Source organism: Microtus pennsylvanicus, chromosome 1 (assembly GCF_037038515.1).
Source record: "Microtus pennsylvanicus isolate mMicPen1 chromosome 1, mMicPen1.hap1, whole genome shotgun sequence".
NCBI lineage: Eukaryota > Metazoa > Chordata > Mammalia > Rodentia > Cricetidae > Microtus > Microtus pennsylvanicus.
Genome location: NC_134579.1, coordinates 143,355,350 through 143,380,979, shown reverse-complemented (window position 1 = coordinate 143,380,979; position 25,630 = coordinate 143,355,350). Strand labels below are relative to the sequence as shown.

Here is a 25,630-nt window from a genome sequence, read left to right as displayed (position 1 = left end):
ACAGCACCATTCCTAGGCAGAAGATCCTTGGTTTTACAAGAAAGCTATCTCAGAGTGAGCAATAGAGGAGGCCAGCGAATGAGCCAACAAGTATTGTGTTTTCTGCCTTGACTTCCATCAGTGCTAAAAAATGACTGAGTCCCAGAAGAAAGAAATGGACCCTTCTCTCTCTCCTAAGTTGCTTTTACTCATGATGTTTTTATCATAGCAAGAAAAAAAACTAGGACTTTGTATAAGGAGGAACAGACAACACATCCATTTGAATCAATGTTCTCTGTACTCAAAATCAGATCCCCTCAGCACCCTATATGCAAAGAGAAGGAAGGATTTAGATCACAAAGATGAACCAAAAAGTTCATTGAAGCCCCTAGGTTACTGTCTTCTCCTTAGAGTCTTAAGAGAAATTTTCTGAGCATAAAGCTCCTCCAAAGAGTGCCCATTCTCTGGATACACAATGTTTCAATTTTAGTGCAGGTCTTTGCAGGAATAATCTGAGGCCCTTTATAGACAAACCCTTTATGCAATATGAGTCCTGAAGAACACAGTGAACAGGATAACAGGCTCTCCATCCACTTGTGCTGATGGTATCAGGTCACTTCACATTTGAATTGTTGACAATCCATGCTATCGCCCCACACATTAGATTTCAGTTCTCCCATAGATATTCAGGGAGAGATATCAAGACACATGCTCAACACTTAGAAAATGTTTCTCTGAGCTATAAACTTGCCTAGCAGACTGGATTTCATATCTGTCCCTACTAACCTAAAGCTCTCTCCCAAGACCCTACTCTCACCTACTGGATGCTTCTTGTATCTGAAATCACCTTTCTGCAGGGCAACCTTAAAGCCCCATCCCTCCTGGCATCTCTCTAAGGGAAGACAGATTTCCCACTGGAGAATTACATAGACAAAGTCCATAGGAGGCTCAGGAAAATTGGAGAGGACATTGACTTACCTAATATACAGCTCAGCCAACACATAATGCTGAAAGTTGGCTTGAAGTTCTTTATAGAAAGAACAGTCTTTTCAATGACACACAAGTCACCTCTTCCCCAACACTGAGGACATGAAACTCATAAACTTCTCCCAGGACTCTGTTCTCGATCAAGAATTTGATTGGTGAAATTATTAATAAAGGCTTGCTCTTAATCCCTTGTCATTACTCAGCTGGTCCCTTTCCATCTCTCAGAGAAATTTCTGTCACCTTCCTTACAGGAGCAAATCCCACCTTCCCAGAGCACTGAGAACAGTGCACATTGGGTACTTAGCAAGGCCCCTCTGTCAAAAAGACCCATAGGCTGGATAGAGGCTCCCTCTTTGGTTCACAAACCCAAGACTATGACACAGTAGATGTCAGGCCTGGGATGAACTATTGTTCTCTGAGGGCATGGGGATGTTTATCAGTATTGTTGCTAATGTGTTTCTTGGAGGTGAAATATAAAGAGAGAACAGTTGAGAGGGATGTGGGGCAGCACTGAGAGTGGAAGGAATAGAGCAATGCCTTAGACTCAGCTCTCACCACCTGAAACCCACTTGATTATGGGAATTTCTACTGCCTGAGAGGAAGTTCAGATCAGAGGGAGGAAGAAGAGCAGAGGCTGGAGTTGGGCTGTAACTGAAGCTCTTCTCCTCAGAGGGAGAGAGGCACAGTGAGAAGAGAGATGGAGATGTTCTCTGTGATTCCCTGTAAGTGGTGTACCCCATGGCAGGGGCTCCTGTTCACAGGTAAGGATACCAGCTCTCTGGGAAATTAGCGAATTCTTGTAGTCTATAAAGAAAACGGAATTCTGAGAGAAGAGTCAAGATTTCCAGAGTCATGTTCTCTATCCTTCTGCTCCTCATTTGGACCTTCGGAACTCAGTCCAGTGCTCCAGTGTGGGTTTCTGTTTCTATCTCCATCCATCGCAAGATGAAGGTTCTATGGTGATATGCAAGATATTCATCAGTATGGCTATAGGACAGGGTCATTTCAGGTTCCCTCTCCTCAGTTGCCCAAGGAAGTAACTGGGGACATCTCCGTGGACACCTGCTAACCCCTCTAGAGTCAAGTCTCTTGCCAACCCTAAGTTGGCTCCCTTAATTAGGATATATATTTCTCTGCTCCTGTGTCCACCCTTCCTTTATCCCAAACATTCCATTTTCCAAAGCTCTCCCCATCCTCACCTTCTCACTTTTCTCTCCCCATTTCCCCTTACTCCCATCCCACCCCACCCTTGAGTTCCCAATTTTTGCCCGGCAATCTTGTCTACTTCCAATATCCGGGAGGATGACTATATGTTTTTTTTTTTTTGAGTTCACCTTCTTACTTAGCTTCTCTAGGATCACAAATGATAGGCTCAATGGACCATAAGGGGTGCACCCACCCACTGAGACAGTGGGGCTGATCTATTGGGAGCTCACCAAGGCCAGCTGGATTGGGAATAAAAAAGCATGGGATAAAACTGGACTCTCTGAACATGGTGGACAATGAGGGCTGATGAGAAGCCAAGGACAATGGCACTGGGTATTGATCCTACTGCATGAACTGGCTTTGTGTGAGCCTAGCCTGTTTGGATGCTCACCTTCCTAGACCTGGTTGGAGGGGGGAGGATCTTGGACTTTCCTCAGGGCAGGGAAACCTGACTGCTCTTCAAACTGAAGAGGGAGGGGGAAAGAAGTGAGCGGAGGGAGAGAGGAGTGAGGGAAGGGGGAGAGGAGTGGGAAGAGGGAGAGGGAAATGGGAGGTGGCGAGGAGCTGGGAATTTTTTCAATAAAAAATGAAATTAAAAAAAAATTTCTGTAGTCATAGGACATAAATACAGTGAGGGAGAGAAGTTCAGCTACTTGTAGCTGTGTGTAGACAGGAAGTGATAAATGATAAAAGCCTCATCTTCTCCCTATTCAAAGTCAAACACATTGGCTGCCATTTTTGAAGCCAGGTGTTCCCTATCATGACAGGGTGACTCTCCAAATAGAAATTAGACAGGGGTGGGTCACTAAGACAAGTTAATCTGTGGAGACATGAGAATCTGAATTCAGTCTTCAGCTCATACATGGTAGATGGAGAAAACAAACTCCTTCTGGCCTTTTTCTGCCTTAAAATATTTCGGAGCATGAATGTGCTCATACACACACTGAGAAGTATGCTTTCACAAGTACACACATATAATACATAAAGAAATGTAAAACCATTTAAGTCACACTTGAGTATATTTTTTTTTGTTGGCTACAAATCTGGAGCTATGTAGGTAATTTTTTTCTCCTGCTCTCCTTTTCTTCCTTACTCAGTTCCTCTCTTCATCCATCGCTCCTCCCTTCATCCATGCCTTTCTTATTTTCTTCCTGCCTACATTCTGCTTTTCCTTCCATCCTTCCTTGCTTGTTTCCTTCCTTCTTTACATTATTCCCTGGTATCTAAGTCTTTTCCTAGAACTGAACCTCCAAAAAGATCAGAGTAATCGCTGACCTCACAAAGCCCTGGTTCTAGTGAATCTGACATCAGCTTATATAGAAAATGATTTAAGGGTTTGACTGATACCACAAAGTATAAAGAAATAAAATTTAAAAAGTGAGGATTTTCTAGAGGAAGAGAGGCTTCCTCACACCAATTTGGGGCAATGGTAAATGGGAAGCCAGCCATACACCAGATCAGAGAATTCCTTAAAGATGAATTTCAATCAGAGGTTCTGAGGTCATGGAGGTCAAGCTGCTCATGTGTCATGGAGGGTACAGAAACCCCTACTCACACACCTAGGCTGAGTTATGATGTCAGCTGTTCAATATTGATTGTTTTTCTCTTTTCCCTTTTAGCCTACCTTTTAACCTGTTGGCACCTGCCCAACACTGTCCAAGTCATTGTTGATTTAGTGCCACCCCATGTTGTTGAAGGAGAAAATGTCTTTCTTCATGTCCACAATCTGCCAGAAGGTCTTGTAGCCTTTGTCTGGCACAAAGGGGTGACAAAGATGAACTTCAGAATTGTACCTTATTCACTGACCACTAATTCAAACATCACGGGGCCTGGACACAGTGGTAGAGAGATAGTGTACAGAAATGAATCTCTGTGCCTCCAAAATGTCACCCAGAAGGACACAGGATTCTACACGCTACGATCCTTAAATAGGCATAAAGGAATTGTATCAACAACATCTATATACCTGCATGTATACTGTAAGTGATTCAATGTGAACTATCAGTGCTGGGTGGGTTCATTCCACTGGACACACACAGGATGGTGGCCTGTGCCTACCTCCCCTCTACATTGTGTCCCCATCTTTGTATTTTGGCATTTAGTGTGTGACTTGCAGTGCAGACTTTCCTTTTTTGGGGGTTAGAGACACAGGATACAGCAGAGAGCAACTCCAGGGTCTGCTCCTATTTTCTTGGGTCAAAAGGATACTCATTAGCTTTGATAACTTGACTGGAACTACAAAAGGAACAGAACAATAACAAAAAGAGTAAAGGCACGAAGATGCAGGATCTGTAGGGGAAGAGGTCATGAAGACATCATGACAAAACTATCCTACTAAATTTGAGCAGAGATCTGACAGCAGCGAAATAGCAACATACAAGTGCAGGGACGCAAATTAGGATGATAAGATACTTACCTACACAGGTAGATGGAGCAATGAACACACCTGTTCAGGATATAGGGCTTCATCTCACCAAAATGCAAAGTTCTTACTATTGATGGATCTCTCTCTCTCTCCATTTCTAGCCTTCCTTTGAACCTGTGGACCCCTTTCCACCTCTGCCCAAGCCACTATTGAATCAGTGCCCCCCATAATTTACGAGGGGGGAAGTGTTCTTCTACTCATTCACAATCTCCCAGAGAATATTCGATCCCTTTTCTGGTACAAGGGGATGATTGTGTCCAATGATCTTGAGGTTGCAAGACACATAATAACCATGAATTCAAGTGTGCTGGGTCCTGCACACAGTGGTCGAGAGACAGTGTACAGCAATGGATCCCTTCTGCTCCACAATGTCACCTGGAAGGATGCTGGATTATATACCCTACGAACTCTAAGTACAGATATGAAAACAGAATTAGCACATGTGCAACTGCAGGTGAACAGTAAGTGATTCTCTGTGATCATTAGGTGCAGGGTGGGGCTTAGACACATAGGATTATGATGCCTGGCCTGTATCTCCCTTCCCTCTGCATTGTGTCTCAATGTTGGTGTTTGAGCACTAAATGCATGACACACGTTAGAGAAAAATGATCATACGTCAGACTGTATCTTCTAACTCTACCCCACACATGTCAAGGAAGACCTTGATGGAAAATAATTTAACTCAGTCTCTTGGTGGAATGTAGAACAGGAAGCCCTGAACTCTGTCATCTTTCCAAGGCTGGACGACTGTGAGAGAGGAATGTTTTGCTAGGACTCAAACTTTACTTTCTTGTATAACTGATAGGGAACAATGTTTTTTTTCACTGTCCATATCAAACTGGTGTATTTATTAACCCCAAGTTGAAAGTGTCATAAATAAAATCCATCAACTGAGGCAGGGATCATGGAGGTATGCTGCTTACTGGCTTACTTTACATGGCTGGTAAGTCCATTCTTATATATCATCCAGTACATCTAGCCCAGGAGTGAGAATGCCTGCAATAGTCTGAACCCTTCCACAATATTCCCCAATATATATATATATATATATATATATATATATATATATATATATATATATATGAAGATTGAGTGGGCAGCAGTAGAAAAAGGCCTATCTATAGGCTAATCTGGTAGTGCAATTTTCAAGTGATACCTTGTATTTCAAGAGGGCTCTACATTGTGTCAAGTTCATGTTAAACTACCCAGCCTAAGTGAGCCCTTTTGAAGACCTGAACCTTGAAGATCAGACTGGTCCGGACTTTCACTCAGTCCCAGTCCTGAAGAGTGCAGGACAGAGCAGAAAATTCTTCTGGGAGGTGAATTTAGGAGTTGAATGGAAACACAAAGAAAACAAACCAAAATAAAAATTAAAAAAACAGAAACAATAAAAACAGATAGTAAAACCTTGGAAGTTCAGGGAAAGCATCCTCTCAGACACCTCCAGTGTGCAGTGCAGTGTGTTCAATGTCTGCCTGAGTACAGTGAGGGTGCAGGCATGCAGATACTTGAAGGGAGATTTCCATTCTGGAAATTTGAGTAATAAATCAACACCTATACCTTTAACTACGCAAAACCCACACGCATAAATGACAGTGTGACAATATATTCAACAACATAAAAAGCAAAATGTCACCACCAGAACCTAGTGGTTCTACAACAGCAAGACCTGCACATTCCACCATAGATGAAGTAGAAAAAAACCTGAAATAATAGTATGAAGATAATAGAGGCCCTTAAAGGGGAAATGAAGGTAAAAACAAACAAATATTTGGAAGAAGTCAATAACTCCTTTAAGAAAGCAAGAAAGCCAAGATAAACAGTTGAATGGGTGAAGGAGACAGTTCAAGAATTGAAAATTGTAATAGGGGCAATAAAGAAAACAGAAACCACGGGAATTCTAAAAAAGGAAAATATAGAACAGGAACTACAGATGCAAGCATAAACAACAGAATACAAAAAAATGAAAGAGAGACTCTCCAGCATTGAAGATACAATAGAGAGAATTGATTCATTGTTCAAACAATGTAAAATCCAACAAATCCTTAAAACAATTCATCAGTGATATCTAAGAAACTGTGGAAAGATCAAATCTAAGAATATTAAGGATAGAAGAAGGAGAAGAACTCAAACTTAAAAACACAGAAAATATATTCAACAAAATCATACAGGAAAACTTTGCCAACCTAAAAATGGAAATGCCTATGAAGGTACAAGAATTTTATAGAACACCAAATAATCTGTCCCCCCAAATCATACATTTGCCACATAATAATCAAAACAGTAAACATACAAAATAAAGCAAGAATATTAAGAGTGGTAAAATAAAAGGCCAGGTAACCTATATAGGCAGAACCATCAAAATTATACTCAATTTTTCAATGGAGATTCTGAAGTGCTGAATATCCTGGACAGACATTTTGTAGACACTAAGAGATCATGGATGCCAGCCTAGAATACTTTACCCAGTGATGCTTTTAGTCACCATAGACAGAGAAAACAAGTTATTCCATGGCAAAACTACATTTAATCAATACCTAACCACGAATCTAGCCTAATAGAATGTATTAGAAGGAATTCTCCAATCCAAGGATGTTAGCTACACCCACAAAACACAGGCAATGGAAAATTATACAACAGCACATCCCAATGAAGAGAAACACAATCATATTACCATCACCACCAACAAAACCAAGAATAACAGGGATTATCAATACCTAATCATTAATATCCTTTAATACAATACACTCAAGTCACAAATAAAAAGACACAGGACAACAGAATTGAAATGAAAACAGGATACATCCTTCTGCTGCATACATTGAATACACTTGAACTTCAAAGACCTCAGAGTAAAGGGTTGGGTAAAAAATTCCATTCAAATGGATCTAAGAAACAAGCTGGTTTAACTATTCTAATATCTACCAAATAGACTTCAAAATAAAATTAATCAAAAGAGATGAAGAAAGCTGTTTCATAGTCATAAAAGAAAAAAAAAATCCATGAAGATGAAGTCCAAATTGTGAACATTTATGCACCCAAGATGAGGGATCCACATTTGAAAACGAAACCTTACTAGCCAGGTGGTGGCACATGCTTTTAATCTAAGCACTCTGGATGTCTGTGATTAATCTTCTGCCAGGTTCAGTAAGGACAAGGATCAAAGGCAGATATTAGAAAGACAAACAATGTTTGAATGAGGTTTTGTAAGGGTCAAAGTTCCCGCAGCAAGTCATCTCTGTTATCTTTGCAGCACTGTTACACAAGGCCACTATCAGAAGCAACAATTTTAATCTCATTGAAGTTGATGACAGTAGCCTGAAAGCCTATATGTTAGTGTCAGAATACAACCTACCTGTGGGGGATAAATGGTCAAAGCCTCTCAGAAGATTATAGGTTGAAACTGTGGGAGGGCAAGTGGGATTTCACATATTCAGTGTGACAACTGACACAGGAACCTGTGACCATATAATATGGAAATGAGTGACTTACAACCAAAGTGACCCAATCAACCTGAATGTTAACTGTGAATAATTTCTGTTTCCTCATGGCTATAACTACTTACATACAGAAATATAGAGCTACACTCATCCACTCTCAGGTATTGAGAAAGATTCCCCCTCCCCCAGGTAACTAGGCTGCTCTGGCACAAGCATATGCAGGAAAGTTGAGCATTGAGTTAGGATGGGGGGGATTCTTCTCCTTCCAGAAAAGCTAACGGTGATGAAGTCAGGGAACATCTCAGACTCAGGCTCAGTTCACGCATGTTAGTTCATTGAGAATGTTTGTTATGCTAGTGATTGATTAGGGCTTGTGTACGCTACATGAGTACTCTTCTACTAATCTAAACCCCCAGTTCTGGTTTGGATCTGTCCAACTGAGGTAAAAAAGCCAGATATCAGAGCTGCAATACATTAGGATTTTTCCATTTCTTTGGAGACATCACATGTGGCTTTATTCAGTATGCTCAATATTATTCAGGTGATGGGATAGTATCCACTTCAGATAACCACATGAATCCAGGGTCAAACCTCAAGCTCTTCCACAAAGTTGCTTCAATGCTGTTGGCTTAACAGTGGAGAGCCCCAAATATCCTGACAGGAGTTATTTATCCAAAACTTCATTACTAACATTTGTAAATCCTATATCTCCCTTGACTAGAACTCAGTTATTAGTGTCCATAGGACCCAAGCGAAGAAAATTACAGGTCCTGAGTAGCAGATCCCTGAAATGACAACATTGACCTTTGGGTGAAGCCTTGGTTTGATGGACAGATATAGAAATTAATTTCCAGCCTGTGGGACACAAACAAATACCAAACTACATTTGAGGTTACAGCTACATTTCTTTCTTCTCTCCTTACATCTCTGCTTTCTCTTGGCTCACCTTGGACTGTATTGGAATGTGAAGTGGTGGTGGGGCTTCTCCCAGGATGGAGGAACATCCCAAGTAGGGAAACTTTACTTAATGTAAAGTAGACTTTTCTTTCTGTCACTAACTCATGCAATTACCCCTTCCATCTGCTATTATGGTCTCTATGACCCAGAAGACATACTTAGAACTTTGACCCATGCTTATTTTCCTTTACCACAGGTGCTTCCATTTCCTGTCTTGTTTCAGGTGGTAATTGGCTTTTGCTCTGATTCCCATGGAGTCAGAAGAGGCAGGTGATGGATGTACCTTAGTAGACTGTCATAAGTCAGGATGAAACATGTCTTGATGATGCTGTTCCCTTAACTTTACACGATGTCTTTTGCGGACATCATAGCATCCCTGATATTAGTATCAGGAAGTGAGAAAAGTGACACTCAGTGTATGTGTCTTTGGGGTCTATTCTGGCTCAGATAGGACCAGCACATGTGATGACCATGGCAATCAAAGAGGGGTAGTCACTTGGAGAATGGGGAACATCCTCTGGAATCTCCCTATGGACTTAACAGTTTGAAACAGTGTCCTAGTTAGTATTAGCTATCATCTTGAGATTGCCCCAAATCACCTTATGTGAAAAGAGTCTTGAGGCACAGGCCACATTAGTTACAAAACCTGGTGAGTGATCTACCTGCCAGCTAAAATGCAACACTCCCTAGATTCTATTTCAAAGGACCCCTCCCACCAAGTAAACTGTCCCAAATAAATGCACTGCTCCTGGGCATTTTCCCTGCTTCTGGCTAAATTTTGATGCGTAGGCATAGGTCACATCAATCAGAAGATTTGCAGGCCACAAGAGTAAGAACAGAGTCCCCATGCTGCACCTAATGCAAAGCTAACTTTCTAAAGACTAGTTCCTAACCTCAACAGTGACTCACTTACAGATCAGAGTTAAGAGTTGGAGATTTTGCAATTAAACCTCCTAAGAAGCTAGATGGTGAATCTGTCCTAATATGACAAAATGACTTCAAACTAAAATTAATTAAAAGAGATGGAGATGGACATTTCATATATTCATCAAAAAACAAGCCTAGCAACATGATAATACAATTGTGAACATCTATGCGCCAATACAAGATCATCCACTACTGAATTTTTAAATTAATTTTACAACCAGTCAACCCAGGGAAGGTGTTTTTGAGTGTTAGGAATTCCCTGGTTGAATTTTTGGGTTCAGTTATATAGACAATCATATAATCTGCAAACTGTAATACTTAGAGTCAAACTGGACTCTCTGAACATGGTGGACAGTTAGGGCTGACTGAGAAGCCAAGGGCAATGGCACTGGGTTTTGATTCTATTGCATGTACTGGTTTTGTGGGAGCTTAGTCTGTTTGCATGCTCACCTTCTTAGACCTGGATGTAGCGGGGAGGACCTAGGACTTCCCACAGTGCAGGGAACCCTGACAGCTCATTGGACTGGAGAGGGAGGGGGATGGGAATGGGGTAGAGGGAAGTAAATGGGAGGCTGGGAGGAGGAGGAAACTTTTAAATAAGTAAATAAAATCAATAGTCTTCCTATATATAAATGGTAATGGGTTGAGGGAAAGAATCAGTGATAAAACATCCTTCACAGTTTCTACAAACAGTAAAATTGATCTTAGTGTAACTGTAACCCAATGTGGTGGTTTGAAAGATAATTTCAGACAAAGGGAGTAGCACTATTAGGAGTTTTGGTCTTATTGAAGTAGGTGTGTTACTGTGGGAGTAGGCTTTGGGGTCTCTTTGGCTCAAGATTTGTTTTTGTGACAGACATATCATTTCCTGTTATCTGGCTGATATAGGAATCTCAGTTAATTCTCAAGCTCTTTATCTGTCTGCACACTGCCATGCTCTTATCCATAATGTCAATAGTGGAACATCTGAAACTCTAAGTAAGCCAACTCAAATATATATGTTCCTTTATAAGAGTAATGATAATTATGGTCTCTCTTCACAGCAATATAACCCATAAGACACCAAGGATATGAAAGACCTTTATGACAATAACCTCAAGACTTTGGAAAAGATATCAGAATATGGAAAGGTCTCCCATGCTCATGGATCAGTAGGGTTAACATTGTAAAATCAGCCATCTTACCAAAAGTAATCTATAGATTCAATGTAATTACCACCAAATTCTAATATAATTCTTTACAAAGCTTCAAAAAACAATGTTCAACTCCTTTGGGAAAAACAAAGAATACCAAGAAAGCTAAAACAATCCTGTATAATAAAGGAACTACATGAGGTAACACCACCCCTAATTTCAAGATCTACTATAGAGCTATAGTGATAAAAATTGCATTGTATTAGTATAAAAACAGACAGGTGGATCAATGGATGGGAGAAGTAGGCAGAGAAACAGGAAGGAGATGTTGGAGAGGAAACTGTTGTCAGGGTGCCAAAATAAACAATAATACAACAGAAAAGAACACAAAATCTCAACCAAGTTAGGTCAGGCTATATATTTCTGTGAATGGTTGTCTTAATAATTGATACAGGAGAGCCTAGGCAGGTGGTCCCTGGTTGTATAAGAAACTAGCTAAGGATGAGCCATAGTCTGAGCCTGCAAATGAGCCAGAAAAGACCATGTTCTCTGCCTTGACTTCCTTCAGTGACACAATGTGACACAGCCTCAGTAAGGAAATGGACTCTAATCTGTCTTCTAAACTGCTCAATTTTATGGTATTTTCACGACAGGAAATGAAAGAAACATAGAACAGTGTATAGGGAAGACACATTGATTTGAAACAATTTGATTTGTACTAAACACATTCTGGATAATGAAGTGGTAGGTCCATGTCTTAGGGTCTTCTTTCTTGTCTTGGTTCTTTCTCTGGGATTGTGAATAGTAGGCTGGCTTTCTTTGGTTTATGTCTAAAAGTAGAAAAAGACAAGATATCCTTAGTAAATTTGGAGCATGCAGGCCATGGGAGAGAGTAGAAGCAGAGTGCAGAGGAAGGGAAGGGAGCAGAGAAAAATGTATAGCTCAATATAATCAATAAAAAATTAAAAAGAGAAATGATAGGATTGGCCAGAAAGTGCATGCTCATCCCCATAACTTAGTGTCCTCTCCTTTTTATTACCAGGCAGGATTTCTCTGGGTAACCCCAGCTGTCCTGGAACTTGTTACATAGCCCAGGCCTGGCTGGATATAAGAGATCAACATGCCTCTTCCTGAGTGATGGGATTAAAGACATGTATCACCATTCTTGACTCTGTTCTGTCCTTTTACTCTCAAGAGAAATGTCTGAGGACTTTACTCTGCAATTTCCTAGAAAAGGACTCCTGAGAATGCCCTTCCTCTGGATTCATACTGCTTCCAACTTTAGTTCAGGGCTTTCCAGGACAAATCAAGAATGTTGTTTTAACCAATCCTACAGCAGAAGGAATTAGGAGTACTAAAGTGTACAGTGATCTGGATGACAGGTCCTGCAACCCACCTGTGCTGAATGTATCAGGGAGGTTGACATTTGGATTATAGACCATGCTTTTGGTAGCCCTGGACATGAGATTGCAACTCTCTCAGTGATCTCCAGAGGTTGATAGCAGTGTACATGCTCAATGCTCTGGAAATTGTTTCACTGAGCCATGACCTAGCAGAATGATTTTCTTCTTTGTCCCTAGTAACACTGAGTTAGCTCACTAGACCCAGCTCTGGCCTACTGGTTACTTCCCTTGTGTGAGAAATTCTTCCTGCATGGGGACCATGAAGATCTCCTCCTTCCTTGTATCTTTTGTAGGGGAATACAATATTGCCACCAAGGAGTCATGTAGGAAACGGCAAATGTGATCAGAAAGGACATGTGTATACCTAACACATAGCGCTAGAATGTTGTCCTGAAACCCTCCATAAGAAGATGGAATCCACAGTCCTTTCAAGGACACAGAGGTCATCTCTTCCCCAAGGCTGAGCACATGAAATTCCTCATACAATTGTTCCTGGACCTCTGTCCTAGTTCATTAATTTGACTGGTGCCAATGGTGATAAACCATTGATCAACATTCCTAGTCATCACTCAGTGGGTCACTTTTCACATGTCAGAAAGATTCTGTCAACCTCTTACAGGGATTAAGTAAACACAGGTTAGATTGGGGGTTCAACTGTATCTCTGTGACACAAAGACACATAGGCATGATAAAGGCTATCTGGTACTGAAAGACCTAAGGCAAGGACACAGCAGATGTCAGGCCTGGGGTGATCCATTTTTCTCTGAGGGCATGGGGATTCTTATCTGAATTTTCCTGCGTGTTGCTTGAAGGAGAAACATAAAGGGGAGTTGAGAAGGATGCAAGACAGCACTGAGAGTAGCAGGGACTCAAACCCTATCTCTCACAATCCATTGGATTCTGTGAAGTGCTCCTGTCTAAGAAAAATCTCAGACCAGGGAGGAAGAACATCAGAGCCTGAGTTCTGTGCTCGACCCGAGGCTTTTCTTCTCAGAGGCAGAACAAGAAGTGAGAAGCTTGATGGAGGAGTTCTCTGTGCTTCTCCAAAGGGCACGTACACCATGGAAGGGGCTTCTTCTCGCAGGTAAGGATACCCACTCTCTGAATGTGTTGGGAGGGGAACTCAGAGGCAGGTCAGAGTCTCATAAAGACAAAACGATCTTGAGAGGAGACTCATGTTTATGATTGCAGTTATGGTGCAGAAGGTACAATGAGGGACAGAGGCTCAGCAAAGTGAAGTTCTCAGGAGAGAGGACTTGATGATGGTATGAGAAAAGCCTCAAACACTCCATAATAACTGTAAATTACATTGGCTCTAATGTTGTGAAGGCAGTTCTTCCACAACCATGTCAGCATGACCCTCCAAATAGAAGTTAAGCTGGGGAGAGCTAGAAAGATGTCTTAGTGTGGAAAGATATGACAATCTGAAACCAATCCTCAGCTCCCGCTCAGTAGATGGAGAGAACAAACTCCTGCAGGATCTATTCTGCCCTCCACATAGGTGTTGTGGCATGCACACACACACGCACACTCTGATACATGTGCTCCACATAGATTTGTGGCATATATCCACATATGTACACACAGAGACACCAGCTTCACAAATACACAAATATATTTACATAAGAAAATCTAAAGTTATTTATTTTAGAGTTGAATGTAATCATTGTCATAACCTCCAAACCTAGTAACTATAAAGAGAAATCCATGGAGGCACATTTCTCTTTCCCTCCTTCCCTTTTTCCTTTATTCACTTGTGCCTGAGTCTTTTCAGGGAACTGAACCTACCAATAAATTCTAACTACTCTTGGCCTTACAAATCCCAAATCTAAATGGGCGATGGTGTCTAAAGCCTTTAATCCCAGCACTTGGGAGGCAGACATAGGTGATCTCTGTGAGTTCAAGTATACCATAGTCTACAGAAGTAAGTTTCAGGACAAGCAAGGTTATACAGAGAAATCCTGTCTCAAAAAGCCAAAACTAAAACCAAAACCAAAACAAAAACAAAATGAACTAAGAAACAAAAAGTTCTGGTTCTAGTTTACCTGATGCCAGTTTATCCAAAAGATGAAGTCATGGCTCTACTAGAATCACAAAGAAAACAGAGTTGAAAATCAGAAAGAGAGGACTCTCCAGATCATGAGTTCAGAAAGGCATTACTCCTCACACCAAATACTCTATGTGAGGAGATATATGGGACACCAACAGGGGTGACCAGGCAGCTACCTAGGCGCCGCTGCCTTGTCGCGCGTCCCCGCGATGAGCCTCGTCCTCCGGCCTGCCCCTGCTGGCTGCCAGAATCCGCAGCTCTCCTCTCCGGAGCAGACACCTCAGAGAGAGACGCCATGCCCAGCTCCCAGGCAGACGCAAGCAATGAAGCTCCGACCCAGGATGGACATAGGCTAGAATCTTCCTGGTAAGCGCACCTAGGGGCACTACACAGATGATTAGAAATGGGCTAAATTAATATGTGAGAATTAGTCTAGAAGAGGCTAGATAGAAATGGGCCAAAGCAGTGTTTAAATGAATACAGTGTCTGTGTAATTATTTCGGGTAAAGCTAGCCGGGCAGGCGGCTGGGGTTTTGGGGACGTAGCCCCGACGTCCATATTACTACAACCTAGGCAGAGAACTCCTAAGAGAATTTACTGATACTCTTAGATACTTTGAGCCAACACTTTGAGTCATGTTGCTCTTGTCTGCAAAGGAAGGTGACCCATAGTCACACACCAAAGCTAAATGATGATCACACCTGGTTAATTGGTGATTTTTCTCAATTCCCTTCTAGCCTCCATTTTAGGCTTCTGGCACATGTCCACTACAGCCCATGAGACCACTGAGTCACTGCCACGCCAAGTGGTTGAAGGAGACAACGTTCTTTTGCTTGTCCACAATCTGCCAGCGAATCTTATAGCCTTTGCCTGGTTCAAAGGGCTAACAAATATGACACAAGGAATTGCAGTATATACAGTGCACAACAATTTAAGTGCACCAGGGCCTGTGCACAGTAGTAGAGAGACAGTTTATAGCAATGGATCCCTGCTGATAGAAAATGTCACCCAGAAAGACACAGGAATCTATACCCTACGAACCTATAATAGAAGAGGAAAAATTACATCAACAACATCTATGTACCTCCACGTGCATGGTAAGTAATTCATTGTGAACTATGTGAGCTAAGTGAGGTTCATTTCACCGGACAAATATAGGAGTGTTACTCTCTATGTGTGTGTGTGTGTGTGCGCGGGTGTGTATCTAGTTTTCCTATGCATTGTATCCCATGTTGTTATTTGAGCATTTACCGCAGGACACATATGTTATAGAACAATGGCAATAAATTAGAATCTTCCATTTCATGTCTTCTTGAACACAGGTGCATGCATGATATATAACTCATCCAAGGATATTAAACTGTATCTAGACTCTAGGGGTTCATACTAGGAATGCTTCCTTGAGAAAGACCTGGAGGGAGTGAATATTGGGCCTGATTGAGAAAAAGATGGGATCCTTATTGAGCTGTGAATAAGAGTCTGCCTTGTCTCCAGATCTCTGACCCAGACTCAACTCCATGTATCCATGAACAGCATTTTATAAGTGTTGGATTTTGACCTCATGATGGCAGGGAACAGTGATCCTTAGTTTTCAGTCTGGTGATGTATGCAATCAGACAGTACACTGTCATGAGAGTCTTGATTAGTCTACATTTCTTGGCAATCTTCTTCAGAAGGGGAACATAACTCAACAAGTGTTAACTTACTATCCTGTTGGTCATATGAGATTTCTTTCACATGAAAGTCATTGTCCCCAAGGAGAGGGACCAAGGATACAGGTTCTCCTGATAAGTGATTCTCCATTGGGTTCAACTCAAGAAATTCCCTCCTGTAGTCAAATGGCTACAAGATATGTTGATCTGACAGCTTCCACGACACGAGCTGCAGTTCACCAGGGATGTCACTAGGACACACTATGAACTGCAGTAATGTATTTTTCGAAACAGGAATTTCCCTAGCAGCCTTGTTCTATTCCTGTTTTTTCAGGCATGTAAATCATGGTCACTATGTTCTCAGACCTACTTACTGTTTTATATGTCTGCCACACTGCCAGGAGACCCTGTTCTGTTTCCCATTATATGTGTTTCCTTTGGAAAATCCATGGTATCCAAGGAAAATCCACTAGACAGAGGTCAAAGACCTCTTAGAAAGACCATGGAGCACAGGGGCAAACCCACTACAAAGTTCAGCAAACAGAGGAAGTGGGAGCATTGTCTTGAAAATCTTGCACAGGATGAAGGAGCTCACAGTCATTTTCTAGAAATCATGTCAATTCCTCCTAAACACCCAAGATGTGAAACTCAGGATAGAACCTGGACCTGTAAACTCTGTCAGAATCCAGTCTGATGGTGATTCCAGTGAGAACAGTTTTGTTCTTTTTCATACACATCACACACAAGTCCCTTTGGAGTCTCAAAGGTAGTTTTGTCACCTTCTTGTTGGGAGTAAATACCATGTTTTCAGAGCAATGTAAACACAGGGCAGACTGGATGCTCAGCGAGGTTAGTTGTACAGATTTTCCCTTTTTGGTGCTGATTAACTTAGGCCAGGACATACAGAGTGCAGTTCCATGGTCAACAGATATTATCTTTTGTCAATGGATGGTCAATGCCCTTGGTTACCATTTTGTGTTCTAGAGGACAGAAACATAAAGAGAGAATGGCATAAGAACATGAGGTAGGACTGAAACTGGAAGTGCAGATAAGTTTTTTAAACATAGACCCACTTACCGGCCATGGGACTTTGGGTAGTGCTCCTCCTGAGGAGAGGCTCAGCTCATATGAAGGAAGAACAGCAGAGATTGAAAGGTGTTGTGGAGCAGAGGTTCCTCTGGCGCATGACAGATCAGCATACTCAGACAAGGGAGGCCCCCTCTGTACTCCTCTGCAAAGGCTGTATCATATCTCAGTAACTTCCACTCACAGATGAGGAGACCAGGATTTGACAGTGCACGAAAGGAGAGGACTGAACATCATACTGTCTGTAGTCTCCTGAGTGGTACGAGAACACGAGATGAGTCTCAGTGTTTGTAGGGCAGGAGATACAGAGTGGGGGAGAGTCTCAGCAGTGGGACGCTCTCATTGAATGTGAAACAGTAAGGTGTGGGATACATTATTCTTGCATGAAGTTAGTAAGCATGAGCACAATATTTTGAAGACTGGTGCTCTCAACATGATGGCCAAAATAAAAAATCAAGCTGGTGTGGATCATTGACATTTTACAATGGATATAGGCATCTTTTTTGTTGTCTGACAATCTGAGACCAATGAACAGAAATCCTCTGACATTCACTTAAGTACTGTGTTCTGGACCCACCAACACATACTAGACAAGCCCTTACACTACTCACAAACAATTATAATATGTAGACATGTGTGAAAAATCAAAGAAATGGAATGATCCAATATTGTATTCCTAAATCTGTGAGTTTCTTAAATGAATCCATGGTCATACAGGATTTTGAGACATCATTTATTCATCTCCACACATATAGGAGTTTTTTTTTTCTAGGCATCATTATTTTTTTAAAATTGAAGACAATTCATGGATCTTATGATGTCCCAGTTTGGACGGACTTGAAATAAAGAAAGTTAGAATGTGAACACAGATGAAATTAGCTGCATCCTCAAGATGAATAGGAAAAGAAAAACAAAAGTCAGAGAGGAAAGACTCAGAGTCTATAGGGGAAGAAGTTGGGCAGACATCACCCCAACTCCTATCAATTGCAAATGTGAGCAGGGATCTGATGGCATTGAGCAGGGGCAATGTTGATGGTTGAAGAGAGAGTCATATACCAAACATAACAAGTGTGGGGACACTGAGAACATAAAGACCATGTGCTGACCTCTACCAAGTAAGACAAGGAGATGCTCACCCACAAATCTAGGCTGAGCAACAGACACAGTTGAAAAAGATACAGGGCCTTGTCTTAGTTAAGTACAAATGTTACTTAAATCGATCTATTTCTTTCCTTCTAGCTTTCCTTTGGAAGTGTGGGCGCCTTGCTACCTCTTCCCTGCCCACCATTGAATCATTGCCACCATGTGTTGCTGAAGGGAGAAGTGTTCTTCTACTTGTTCACAATCCCCCAGAGAATATTGTAGGCTTTGTCTGGTTCAAAGGAAAGACTGTGTCCAAGAACATTGTGGTTTCCCAGTATACACTAGGCAGTAAGTCAACTGTGTGGGGACCTACATATGGTGGCAGAGATACATTGTACAGTGATGGATCCCTGCTGCTTCATGGTGTCACTCAGAAAGACCACGGATTATACACCCTACGAATTCTGAGGGCAGATATGAGAAGTGAAGAAGCACGGGTGCAACTTCAGGTCCATAGTAAGTGATTCTCTGTGATTGTTCAGTGTTGGGTGGGGTTAGACACACCATACTGTCATGGCCGGTCTAGTTTTCCTTCCCTTAGCACAGTGTCTCCATGTGGAGGTTTGAGCATTTAATGCAGGATACACTGTTAGAGACAAATGGCCATAGATCAGTTTTCATCTTCTGACTCCACCTGCATCAAAGAAGGCCTTGATGAAAAGTAATTCAACCTAAGATGTCAGAGTCAGTACAGTCACCTGGGGCTCTAGACCAGGGAACCCTGAATCCTGTCATATTTCCAAGGCTATACTAAAATGATCTAGGGGAGCATTTTTCCAGTGCTCTACTCGTACCTCCTCTCAAAACTATGCTTCCTATTGGCTTGGTCTTCATGTTTGTTAAACCTGCTCTCTTGTAACAAAGGACTCCTAGCCCAGGGATAGGAACTGCCTGAATTGGTCTGAATCCTTTTGTATTAACCCCAATATAAAAAATATACTATAGTTTGCCCACAGACCAATCAGGTGATAGCATTTTCAACTAAGGACTTTTTTTGAAAAATGACCATAGCTTGTGTCAAGTTGACATAAAACCTGCCAGCCTAGTTCCCACGACCTTTAAAGATCTATGCCTGCCTTGAAGATCAGACTGTTCCCAGCCATCAAATGTTGTAGTAAGGAGTGGCCGGCTGCGTTCCTGGCACCCGGCCGACTGCAAGGCTAGCTTTATACCCGAAATAATCACGTGGAAACTGTATTCTTTTACGTATTGCCTGGCCCATTAGTTCCAGCCTCTTATTGGCGAGCTCTTTCATATTGATCTAACCCATTTCTAATATTCTGTGTAGCACCACGAGCTGGCTTACCAGGAAAGATCTTAACCTGCGTCTTTCTGGAGTGGGAGAATCTTGGTGACTCACTGACTCAGCTTCTTTCTCCCAGCATTCTATTCTGTTTTCTCTGCCTACCTAAGGGTTGGCTTATCAAATGGGCCTAGGCAGTTTTCTTTATTAATTAACCAATGAAAGCAACATATAAATACAAGACCCACTTCCATCAATCACACAGGCCCATAATGAAGACTTGACAGAATAAATCCATTTGCTCAAAATAGAGGTCAGAATCTATTCACCAAGCACAATGATCCCTACATGATGGCTTTTTTCTCTTTTCACTTCCAGGCTCCGTTTCACTATTCTGTAATGCTCTCAATTCTTCCCAACTCATTATCCAGTCAGTGCCTCTGTATGCTGCTGAAGGGAAAGGTGTGCTTCTACAAGTTCACAATCTTCCAGAAGATTCAAAAGGCTTTTCCTGGTTCAAATCAATATCTAGGACCCAGTTTCACAAAATTGTAGAGTACAGCAGAGTCAGTAATTCCATCACCTGGGAACCTGCACACAGAAGACAAAGGATGGTATATGAAAATGGATCCCTGATGCTCCAAAATGTCACTGAGGAAGATGCAGGAATGTACACACTAGCAGTTTTAAACAAAGATTTCAAAATTGAAAATGCATATGTGGAATTTTATGTGAAGAGTAAGTGACTTTCTATGGTCTTCAACTTCTGGGTGTGGCTTATCCTACTTCATATACCAAACTGTCAGGATTGGGCTGTTCCTGCTTTCTCCCTCACTGCATTGTGCCCTCCACTAGGGTTTGGGACCTCACCACAGGACACATATTGAGTAGACAATAGTAATAAATCAGAACCCCTCACCTCTGTTTACCAGTGGAGAGGAGGAACTATTCTGGGTAAACTTAACATTATGATGTCAGCTACAGCCCAGATCCTTGGGGCTCTCACCATGCACATGTCCCAGAAAGACTCCATGGGAGTCAGGCAGGCCCTGGCTGATGAAGTCATGGGGTCCTCACAGAGAGCACCATGAATCCCTGATTCTAAAACTTTCCCTGGGTTGGATACAGTATGACATTGGGGAGGATTTTTTTATAACTGTTTGTTTAGATTTTCTATCAGAGACAACTAGGCAGCCCTGAATACAAAACTGCCATGGCTGGATTCAATGTAATATTGAGTACCATTTTGTAAGTGTTTATTTATGTTTGTTAGATTTCCTGTCAGAGCTGACAGGGAACAAGACTTTACTTATTGCCCAAGTCAAGAGACTGATTGTCCCATGGAGTTTAGAATCAATTGGGTACTGCCATGACAGTTGTAGTTACATAGGTCTCCTGTGTATCTCCTTCTCCTGAGGTTTAGTGGGCATTTGTCGGTTTCATTAGCCTATTGTTCTAATGGGCTTGTGAAATTTCACAGAAACGTCAAAGCAGCAAGAGAAGAAACAGAAGTCAGTTACTCCAGATTCTTCCTTCTCCTGATGGGTCCAGACTAGGGAATTTTCTTCTGCAGTTAAGTAGAACAGATGGTGCTGATGTCAGCAACTCCCCATCCCAAGTTCATTGCTCAGAGCTAAGCTTACCTCATGGACATGGCAATGATCCTGCACTGTGTATCATATTACAGGAAAACTGTTCTACAGGAACAGCCACTAAATTAGAGTAGCACAGTCCCTGGGTGGGAGATCTCAAGAACAAGATATGCCTATATTCACAACTCCGAATTCTCTTTCATGAAACTTTCATAAAGTATGAATTTCAGTGGGCCTGGTCAAACTCTTTGAACTTCTGTCATTTGGTACCTTCCTTTGTTTTTTTCACAGAGAATGTAACACAGCCCTTTGTGCAAGTCACTGACAGTACAGTCACAGGACATAGATCTGTGACCTTCACCTGCATTTCACCTGACACTGATGTCTCCATCCAGTGGATCTTCAATAAGAAGAATCTGGAGATCACAGAGAGGATGACTCTGTCCCCATCAAAGTGTGGACTCAGAATAGATCCTGTCTGGAGCACAGATGCTGGACATTATCAGTGTGAAGTCTCCAACCAAGTCAGTTCAAAGACCAGTCCCCCAGTCTTCTGGTCATGATGAGTATGTGAGCTTTCCTCTCATTCTACAGCAGAGTGGGGGTATTACTTTATCAATGGGGTACAAAATGGAGAAAAGTTATGCGGTGAAAATGGTTAAGTACTACTCAGGTACAGCCAGCATGGTGACTCACACCTATAATCCTGGGATACACATGTGTACAAGGGAAGGCCAGGATTTAAAGTGAGGCAGTCTTAAAAAGAAAATAAAGATATCAATATAGGAAACAAAAATTCAAAGGCCTTAGGAGCTTAGGTGGTAGTTGAAATATTTAGTGATACCTCAGAATTCATGGGAACTAGCTACAGGGCCACTCAAACTTTTGGATGCTCTGAGTCTGCTGGGAAAATGGTGCCTGTTTGCATTGAGAAAACATCCTCTGATATACTCAAATACACCCCCTATTTACCTAATTCACCCCCTATTTACCTAATTCACATTAAGCCCAATGCTGCATGCACACCATTAATCCATGTGTAGTGAGGAAGAATGGCAGGATAAGGATCTGCTCATGTTTCTCTTAGGACATGGCTGGTTTCTAAGTAGCTTTGGCCCACTGTTTGTTTGATGCACAAATGTAAGTGTCTATGTGTAAGGGCAGATCATGCTGTTTTCATCCTGAAAGAGGCATTCACAGTGGGTCCTTGCATATGATTCTTTTTTTCTGTTAATAAGTATTTCTTTAACTTTTACCTCTTGTCATATATTACAGCTGACCGCAGTTTTCCCTCACTCACCTCCCTCAACCTTATTTCCCCTTGCACCAGATTCACTCACGTTCTGTTCCCCTTCAAAAAATTAGCAGACCTCTCAGGGCATCTACAGAATATTACACAGAAAGTTATATTAGACATGACACAATCCCTCATATTAGATTTGAGAGAAATAACCCAATAAGAAAAAAAGCATCCTAAGGGCAGGCAAAAGAGTCAGAGGTGTCCCCTACTTCTGCTTTTAAGTGTTGCACAAGGATACATGTATATATATATATATATATATATATATATATATATATATATATATATATAACCATACTTATATGCAGAGGCTGTAACTCAAACTCAAACCCTGTAGAGGGTCTGTGATTATCACTCCAGTTTCTTGATCCCCTATAAGCCCTGCTTAATTGTTTCTGTGTTCCATGTGTGCGGTTCGCCTGGTCCTACCAAGTGTTTGGCTGTCTGTCTCTGCATCTTTTCCCATATGTTGCTGGATGATATCTTTCTGATGAATTTCAGGGTGAAGACTGATCTAGTAGTGTAACAGAATATCATTAGTAATCTTTTCATTTAAATGTTTTTCCAGTCATCTTTGGTTCTTTCCTGAATTTCTGGGCTGTCAAGCCTCTGGTTCCTGGCCATCCAGCCAGTGTCGGGTCTGTGCTTCCTCTCAAGGCCTGGGCTCTAATTTTGGCCTGTCATTGGTTGGCCACTCCCACAAGTTCTGTTCCACCATTACCCCAGTATATATTTCAGGAAGGACAGGTTGTAGGTTGAATATTTTATGGCTGGATTGTGATCTCACTCCCACTACTAGAATTCTTCTTTGATGGCAGAAGATGACTGGTTCAGGATATCTATCCCTCACTACAAGGAGTTTTTCCTAGGGTTGTTCTTGTAGATCCTAGGGATTTTCCATCATAGTAGGCCTCCACATTGCTCCACAAAGTCCCACCATTCCAGTCATTACTCCAAATACTCTTTCCTTTCATCCCACCTTCCCCTTCCTGTTTGTCCTCTTCCTATTCCCCCTTTTCTCCCATTCATCCACAAAATCTTTCCTATTCTTCTTCCTATGTTGATACATGTCTCCCACTTGAGTCTTCCTTGTTACTTTGTTTCCCTATGCATTTGACAAAACTGGACTTCTAATGGGTTGTGTGCAACAGTAGTTTACAGTAGTAGAGTTAAGGTGGGTGTGTTTGTTTGCCAGTTCTAGAAACTTCTGTAGAATCTTTAGGATTTTCAATAAATAAGGTTATTTCATCTGCAGATCTACTTTCCAGGCAATCAATTGACAAAATTTATTTATTTGTGTCACCCTTTTGTTACTCCTAGGATATCTAAGGGAATGCTGAAGAAAAGTGTCCACTGCAGCATCCTTGTGTCGATCCTGGTCTTAGAGGAAAATATATCAGTGTCCCCACCGAGTACTGAGTTGGCAGTGGTTTTTCATGTGTGCCCCTCATGAACTGGTTTCTATTCTATTCCTGGTTTGTTTTCATCATTAAAAAATTCACTTTTTTTCAAATGTCTTTATTAATTCAGACTTATGAGTTATTCATGGAATCCATTTTGTGTTTCTTCATGCTTCAATCTTTGTAGGTTCTGGGATTCTAGGTATTTGTCTGTTTTATCTAAGTCATTCTCCAATTACCCCCATCACTGTCGAGTATTCAGGGAAATTTTTCGTAATGTGAATAACTGACAAGTTCTCAAATTTCACTTCTAGTGTTAATGTTACTCTTCTAAAAACAAAGTTAATCCAATTAAAGATTGTCGATGCCGTTAATCACTTTGAAAAATAAACTTTTTTCTTTTATTGAAAATAGATTCTTTACTCATAAAATATGTACTGTTTATAGTTTCCCCTTTCTCAACATTTCCCAGTTGTTACCCACATCTGTACCATGGGGATCCACTCCATTTCTTTCTCTCATTAGAGAAGAATAGGCCTTTACGAGATAATAAAAAATGACAAAATAATATGTAATAAAATAAAACAAAAGATATGGTATAGATATTGGACCCTACAACCCAAAGTGAGCATATGAGTCCTAAGAGCAGATACAAGAGACTCACTTGTTCTTAGAGTTGGGAGTCTCAGAAAAATACTCAGATAATAATTATAAAATATATGCAGGGGACCTGCTACCAATTCATGTATTTCCTGTGAAAGGTGATCTCATGCAGAAACTTTTTTCTGAGGACTAGACCTTATAGTCCTTGAAGATTCTATGTAAGTGGGTAACAGAGGAAAACCATCAATTGTCTTACCCAGTTATGATTCCTACAAACCACAGCAATGAACAGCATGACAAGATATCCCCAAATACACAAGAGTATCAGTTATGTCTTGGAAGTAACCAAAAACTGTCTAATTGTTTGTCAGGCTGCTCAAAAGAGGGATAATCATGACTAGTACTGAACTGCAAACAATTGCACATGGATAGTGATTTGATGGATATTAAAGGGTATCTATAATGGCCAGATTCCTAAATCAGTTTAATTTCTATGTTTATTCTAAATGCACATCCTTATTCCCAGAGACAAGTGTAGCTCTAGCCCTACATTAAAGATGCCTATTTTTTCATAGACTGAGGCTACCAAAGAAATCCAAAACTAATCCAAATGCAGGGAACAATAGATGCTTGGTGGTATAAATAGGAATGTCCTCATAGATTCACATATATTTGAATGTTTGGCCCATAAGGATCTGCGCTACTAAGAGATGGGGCCTTGTTTAGGTCAGTGTGGCCTTATTGGAGGAAGTTTGTCTCTATGAAGATAGACTTTGAAGTCTCATATTGTCAAACTATTCTCACAGTGGCACACAGTCTCATTCTGCTGCCTGAAATTGTAGATGTGGAACCCCCAGCACCTTCTCCAGCAGCATGCTTGCCTGTAAGTAACCATGATTTTTTTTTGCCATGATAGTAATAAATTAAGTTTTTGAAATGGTAAGCAATACCTGATTAACTGTTTTCCTTAATAAGAGTTGCTATGATCTCGGTGTCTTCACAACAACAAAATCCTAACTAAAATAGATACTGTGGGGTGTCCAGTCCTACCTGATTTATCTATAACACAACCCCTTTCTTTGATGTTCAGGTCACATCTCACAA

The 25,630-nt window shown here is 41.2% G+C and overlaps 1 protein-coding gene across 1 annotated transcript; it reads left to right on the top strand.

Moving 5' to 3' along the window:
• The first annotated feature begins 1,654 nt into the window (after positions 1–1,654).
• LOC142855138 (pregnancy-specific glycoprotein 22-like) lies at positions 1,655–25,303 on the top strand. Its single transcript, XM_075981839.1, is given in 6 exon segments — positions 1,655–1,727; positions 3,792–4,151; positions 4,699–5,058; positions 20,010–20,369; positions 21,515–21,771; positions 25,253–25,303. Coding segments are annotated over 6 exon segments (1,452 nt in total). The 5' UTR covers positions 1,655–1,663.
• Positions 25,304–25,630: the final 327 nt, after the last annotated feature.